Here is a 7,500-nt window from a genome sequence, read left to right as displayed (position 1 = left end):
ATACGTGCATTAGTGTAAAAGCCAACATCGTCAAACAGATTTCGTGCACCAAGATTACAAAACCGTGTCTTCTGAACGCCCAGTGTAGCCTACTACCGGGCAGGAGGAGAGGCGAGGTGCCCATCCAATAACCATTCATTCATCCCCGGTGCTGATTATACAAGTGTCTTGCCCACAACCATTTTGACGGCCATTTAAATGGCCAAAGCTGCATCGTACACTGCTTACCCTCGCAACAGCTGTGTGTCATTCGGCTGCCTCTTCTGCTGAATCGCCCGATCCAGGAATTCGGCGCGTTGGATAGCAGCATCTCTCTCCCTCTCCACAAAGTCCAGCAAGAGAAAGCCGTCTGCAGCACCTCGTCCTATGACCGCCCCATCCGGCGGGGATGCTGCCAGCGATGTCCACGGGCAACGAACGACTTACTTGCTTTCGGGAGCAATGCTTGCAAATTCTCCTCGACCGTTTTTAAATGTGCTTCGTTTTGACACCCACTCAGTCACCCACTGGCGGTGATGATGATGATACTGATTACGTCGCTGCTTCAATTAGGTAGAATAGCACAGGCAGCTGCTGCGAGCGAGTGACTGCGCTGAAGAGAGCATCTCTTTGTGTGGGTGAGAGCTAGGCTACGCATACCAATCGATTCTAAAAGCTTGTACAACACACCACATTCTCGTTCCGATTTTAGGTAGCATTCCGCGAGGGTAACGCTGACCTGCCATTTGGGTAGATCCCCGGATAGGTTACGCGTGTTTTTGCCCCATCTCCCCCCTCTCCTGTCGGCTTGCTGTGGAGTGTACCATCTCGTGGTCACGAGCGGGGACGCGCAAGAGCGATTTTAGGGCAAGCGCACGCTCGCGTGGAGGCGCGCCGGAACGGGCCAACCAGGATGCCAACCTTCCACCGACTGACTGGCGCGAGGATGAGACCTCGTGGTCCTATAGACTAGGCCTACTTGTAGGTTATCGTGCCCGCGGGGGTTGTTTCACTAGGAAAGGCCAACGCTGTCGGGTAATAGGCCCATAAGATGATTAGTCCGCTTTGAGACGGTCGTGCCAAGTGCCAACAACCTGCCGCTGCAGGGCTGCCTATCTATCTCTTACAGCACAGTAAGGGATGCACATTCGATACCAGGATTAGAGGGCTATATTTTGTTAACACAAAACTGTACATTTCGGGGGGTTTGTTTTTACTATGCCATCATGAATTTAATGTAAATCACATAACACATTAAGACTCGCCATAGCCTATATTCAACAAGTAGGCCTACTGCAATCACATAACACATAAAGAAGGCTTACTGCATTGAGAATCAATTATCGTGTTCACCATTCTTATTTATTCACTTACTGAACAGTAAAATTAGTGTTTTTTTTAGAACAAAATGGGGGCCTATGACCCTGATAAGGAGCTCCCAACTGTCACAGCCCTGACCCTGTTACAGGGGTGGGAAACCTTTTTCATTCCAGGGACCACTTCAAATTTTATTAAGTCCTCCAAGGGTCATGAACGTAAACCAGGATTTCCTCCTGTACATTAAGCCTAGGCCTATTGAAGGGGCCACCTTTGCAAGAGACCTCAGCTTCACTAGGTCCCCCGAAAATATAGCTTAATTGTATTGCAAATGTCATTTCTACCATTTCTTTACAGTATATCACGAAGTGAAAGTGAAGTGAAGTGAAACTCACTTGTTTACCACCACACATGCTTGACACCATCTAAAGCAAATTTGTTTATCTTGGTCTCGCCAGATCACACAACATGGTTCCAGTGATCCATATCCTTGGTCTGTTCATCTCTCTTGAGACCAAGATAAACTAATTTGCTTTAGATGGTGTCAAGCATGTGTGGTGGTAAACAAGTGAGTTGTACAAAAAAGGTGTATCCTCTCATAAGCCAAGCATGGTAGTGGGACTGACATGGTTTGGGGATGCATGAATGCTGTCAACATTGGCAATCTGAAATACACCTAAAAGAAACATACATGTCAACATGCACTGTGACTACTGAAGCAGATCATGATATTCTCCATAGGATTGCATTCAAATCTCACACCAATCTATTTAAGCCAGATGCAGACTCAAAATTTAAAAGTTCAATGCAAAGAAAGGTTGAAACGCACACTGATGACCTCCCTTGTCATCCCTTTTCATTTCGTTTCATTTCGAGACGATTCGAGCCAACATAGCCCCTTCTCTACCGGATTTTAATCTGGGGTGTACTCACTTTTGTGAGTACATGTTCAAACATTAATGGCTGTATTTTGTTTTTTTCTGAGTGAACAAGAAATTTAAGCGGTTAAATATGTTGTTAAAAGGTCACTAATCATTGTGTCAAAGTTACATTTCTGTAATGCTTTCCTATGAAAAGATATACTCAAACATCTGCAAAACTGTGAGGGGTGTATTCACTTTCGTGATATACTGTACAAAACATGTCATGTGAAACTGCATAACATTAAAATTATACCGGGGGCCGGATAAGACGGATAATTAAGACGGCCACACGGGCCGTAAATGGCCCTCGAGATATACGGTATGTTCCCCAACTCTGCCCTGCTATAACCAATTGGGATACAGGGTCAGAGTGGACACTAAGTCTGGTTCTCTGCTCCTCTGCTCAGTTTCATGCTCTGTTCTGATTCTTGCGGTCCACCATGAAAAAGAATGTGGCCTGTTGTTGCATTACTGAAAAATGAGACAAGGTCGCACCATGCATAGGTTCTTTATTATTACACAAAAGTAATAATAAAGAACCTATGCATGGTGCGACCTTTTCTCATTTTTCAGTTTTACAATATTTTGGTCAGCACTCTCAAAAGAAGAAAAACTTGTTGGGTGAAGCCTGCTCCAACCTTTATGACCAGTTGTTGCATTAACCATGGTATATAAGTGTGTTTCATCGTTTAAGACCTGGTGTGCCATGTTTATTGATCATCATCATCATCATCATCAGTAAAATATGAGAAAATCTCTGTGTTTTGAGATCTAACTCACTAGAAACTGGGACTCTTCATTTTTACATTGGCCCCTTGTGGATGCTTAGAGTTTTCAGTATGTGGCCCGCATGGGAGGGGTTGGGGGTGCTGTCAGGGGTGGATTATGACTCCATAGGCCCCTGGGCCAGACAACAAGAATGGGCCCCCATCCATGGCATCGCCAGGTTCCGAAAGATTTGGGGGTTTATCGAAGATGTTAGAGACTGAGCCTTCATTGTTGGGGGTTCAGCACCGTTGATGGGTGCTGTGGGGTGCCACATAGTATAGGCCAGTGGTTTTCAAAGTGGGGGGCGGGGATCCCTGGGGGGCCGCAAGGGGATGCTAGGGGGGCCGCGGCAGGTTGGGGGGAAAATAATGCACAATAAACTAAATAATTTCATAAATTAAATAACTTACTAGCCAAAAATAAGCTAAATAATACCAGTGGGATAATTGTCCTCTTTACAATGTTTATATATGTATTATGCTTCCTGTAGTACTTGAATGGGTTTAGGAATGCACCAACTTCATTGAGTTGTGAAAACCGGGTGCATAAAAAAATAGTGTGGCACGGCTCATATCAGGGGGGCCTTGGCTGGAATCTACCGGTATATGGGGGGCCTTGGCATGGTAAAGTTTGGGAACCCCTGGTATAGGCCCTAGGGCACCCACGGCTGCTATCTTAGCACACTAAAGGCGCAAAAGGCCCAAAAATGTATTTAAAAAGAGCAGGGTGAGGTTAAAGCAAACCAAACAGCTGGCGAGCCAGGATTAACACAGTCAAATACAAAATTATAAAAGCGGTGCATTCCTAAATGTCATGTAATCAAACATTTTAATCTCTGCTGGTTCTTGCCAGAATAGGCTACCTCATCATACCTTTGCAGGGATAACTCATTCATGATGACGCTTGTGGCTGTTAACATTTTATTGCGTGCAGCCTGCTGTCCATCTGAAATGATTCTGAGACAAGGCGTGCTGGAGGATGGTTTACTCATACTCATTATGGGTAACCATTACGAGCAGATTGTCCTTCTGTGAGACAGATCATCACGACTTGCTCCAGGCCCATCACGAATGTTCAATGACAAACCTCACACTCCCGACAAAGAATATACTTTTTAAAATCTTTTTAATGGGTACTGTACATGTTAGCTTACACGGTGAGCCATAGAGTGAGCAATGAGACCAGCTGCTATGAAATGTCAGACAGACTGTGTGTGACTGACTGACTGACTACATACTCCAATCGCTGCCAGTGCAGTTCAGAAAATTCAAAAAGCCACAACACACTAGCTGAAGTCTTGGATAAGGAATTTTAAAATGACAATATCTACCAAGAGGGTTTGGAAGGCAGATACAGTCTCTAAAGGAATGTAAGATCAATACTTAGAATAATGATACAACAATGCTGGAGTCTTTATTTAAGCAAAATGTTAATTAAAAAAGTCTGGTAATTAAAAAAGTGTTTGATAAGTTAATGTTCGGTAATCTTTCACAGTTATTTGAAAACACAAAAGTTAGACGAACAGTTTCAGCCTACAAATAATATATTGCAGGCTAGATAAAGCTAAAGATAAAGATAAAGATACAATAATTAAAGGTGCACTGTGTAGCATGGTGGCCAGAGCAGGTGTTGCAACTATGCTGCTCATTGAAACTGGGTTTTCTATTGCCAAATGTAATCTTTTCATGAATATTTACTAAATAATAAACAAATATTTATTACTAGTATGACCAAAGTACAGTAGGTCTTGCAGCAAAAAAAAATGCCCATTTCTCGAAATTCTAAATGACGGACATGGAGAAGGTCCACCTTTTCCCAGTCATAATGAATACTTACAGTATAATTTGATGATGGCGGTATTTTAAAAAAAGGTAAAATTTGTGAATGGACATGAATGGCATGAATTCTGCAAATAAACTACTCAAAATATTACACAGTGCCCCTTTAAACAAAGTGCATTGATGCAGAGGAATGGACACAAAGGGATCCAAGAGTAATCAAACTGTACTGAGACTCAAGAAAGGTCTCAGTACGGTTCACTTCCGAGGGGTCTGGGTACGCGTCGGAGCGTTCACATATTTGTAAAAAAGGCTGAGTCACAGATCTGAGTTTGCTTAAATGGCATAAGGGACCCCGTTTGAAAATGGCCTAAGTGTTGCCCAAATGAGTCCTGTCTCCTTTCTACATTCACCTGGATGAGATTGGAAACATTCCCTCAGTCTGGCTGCTTACTTGCTGATAGCCTGGTCATACCATACCCTCGTATTGTACTAATTTCAGTCGCACAGAGGATCTGGAAGAAAAGCCGAATTGAGAAACTGCTGACCAGAACTGGTGGGAGGGTGTGCATCTGACTTTTACCCAATCACTGATGCTTGGTCGTGGCACAGGGCTTGACATTAACTTTTTTGCTTGCCGGCCACTGTGGCTAGTGGTTTTCCAGGGTCACTAGCCATCCAGCTATTCTACTAGCCAAAAATCATATTTTTTTTGTTTGTTTATTATGATGCTGTACATCTAACCTCAGAAGATGAGGTGCTAAAGAAAGAAGATGAGTGCATACAGTAGGTTTCTACATGGAACTAAATCACACAAATAGAAACTGAGGGGCTGAGCTTTCTCTTAAACTTAAATACAAACAGTTGATACACAAGGGGCAAAGTGCAGAATAAAGGCTATTCTGATATGTTATAACATAGAATAAGCTATACCCGCCAAATTGGCTAGTGACAGTGATATTGTTACCAGCCACAGCCACGTTTTACCAGCATTTGGCCGGTTGGCTGGTGCCAGTGTCATGCCCTGTCGTGACATGTCTGCAGCCCATAGTGTATGTAAAGCATCACTGTTCGTCCCCTCTCATCATTACATTACATTACATTGCATTTGGCAGACGCTTTTTTAACCAAAGCGACGTACAATTGAGGACATAATCATAGCCAACATCACTAGCAGATACATATACGTAGTGCACAGGAAATATACTGTACAGAACTACAAGTGCAGATGCAAAGTAGAGTTAGCCATCCCTGCCCTGTTTGCTGAATGGCCAATTATCTGGCAACAAGAATGATCTCCTCCTGCCTGCCAGAGGACTGAACCCAGACCCATACTGTAATGTGGTAGCAAGTGTACATTGACTGGAGCTCTATGTATGGCAAGGCCAGCGCTAGGTTGGTGATGATGGCCGTGTGTTCCGTTTCCAGGGAGACCAACAGACCCAGAGGGAACTCATTTTAAAGTTCCTGTTCCTGTCATCTATATAGCATGCTGCCGTGACGCAGGCTTGTGTAATAAAGAAGGCATAGCCGCAGGCCTAGTAGGCTACATTGGAGACAGCTGCAATACTCAACTGCGTCTGCCACTGGTGGTGCCAGGTTTGTCACCCCTACTGGTACAGTGGCCTTGTTTTGTGTATTTCTACTGTGTATTACAGCGGATCACAACTGTGAGTCTTGTATTATTGTAATGTGATTTAGATAAAACACCATTTTTTGACTGATCAACAATTAATGTAAATCAAAGTGACCCCACAAGGTCCCAACGTTGGCACAGGCAACATTACACAACCGCTTTCTCTAAACAGAAGGCATCATAGCGCCTCCTTCAGACGATGGGGATGAACTGCAGGTTGATTGGCTTGGAGGGAATGAGCAGAGTTCTGGTCTTGGGCTCGATGACAGTGGCGCCCTCGCATGGCTGAAGGCGGTAGTGCTGCATTATCTGGAGATGAGAAGTGTAAGTGGAATGATCAAGCCAAGATACAGAAATGTACAAAATTGATTTTTAAAAATCACAGCAGGTTTTAGATGTATGACACACACACACACACACACACACACACACACACACACACACACACACACACACACACACACACACACACACACACACACACACACACACACACACACACACAGAGACACACACACACAGGCAGACAAACAAACCCACATTTTTTTTATCCAGCCAAGCCTGAGCACCTCCTGCTCGGCATTCACGTTTCCATGGGCGTAATTTTAGGGGAGGACGGTGGGGACATGTCCATACCACTTTCCAGATAAACCTAGCCTGTCCCCACCCTTCTTTCACAAATATAATGCAAAAACAGCATATCCGGACCATTTGCGATTGAAATGTCCCCACCACTTTTTGAGCGAAACCTACANCTTTGCACGTTTCCCCAGGTCTGCCCCGACACTCGCCCAGAACAACTTAGCTAACAAACTAACAACTAACTAACCAACTACTGTACACTCACTGTAGTTCATTTCAGTGAAGTTAAGTTCAGTTTATTTAGTATTGTGTTGTCACTGACCCGTGAGAGGTCAAAGTACATCTCCAGGAAACATCTAGATTATTTATTGAAAGAAAAATACAGAAAGATTCCAAAAATGTACCCCTGAAATGTACTACCTCTATTGAATGACAATTTCATTTAGTATTGTGTTGTGACTGACCCGTGAGAGGGTGAAGTACATCTCCATGAAACATCTAGGTTATTTCTTGACAT

At 43.7% G+C, this 7,500-nt stretch overlaps 2 protein-coding genes across 3 annotated transcripts in view; both read right to left on the bottom strand.

The window, feature by feature from the left end:
• Positions 1–759, bottom strand: part of LOC134459683 (transmembrane protein 198-B-like) — a 67,047-nt gene extending 66,288 nt beyond the window's left edge. For both annotated transcript variants that reach the window (XM_063212066.1, XM_063212068.1), the window contains exon 1: positions 229–759. The gene's annotated coding sequence lies outside the window, so the exon portion shown is untranslated. The remainder of the gene's footprint in view (positions 1–228) is intronic.
• Positions 760–4,780: 4,021 nt separating this feature from the next.
• Positions 4,781–7,500, bottom strand: part of LOC134459682 (sterol 26-hydroxylase, mitochondrial) — a 36,236-nt gene continuing 33,516 nt past the window's right edge. Inside the window, exon 9 of the mRNA XM_063212064.1 lies at positions 4,781–6,710. Coding sequence (XP_063068134.1) covers positions 6,594–6,710 — 117 coding nt within the window. The 3' untranslated portion in view covers positions 4,781–6,593. The remainder of the gene's footprint in view (positions 6,711–7,500) is intronic.

Source organism: Engraulis encrasicolus, chromosome 12 (genome assembly GCF_034702125.1).
Source record: "Engraulis encrasicolus isolate BLACKSEA-1 chromosome 12, IST_EnEncr_1.0, whole genome shotgun sequence".
Classification (NCBI taxonomy): domain Eukaryota; kingdom Metazoa; phylum Chordata; class Actinopteri; order Clupeiformes; family Engraulidae; genus Engraulis; species Engraulis encrasicolus.
The sequence above is the reverse complement of the archived record's forward strand: the minus strand, read 5'-3'. Positions and strand labels throughout refer to the sequence as shown.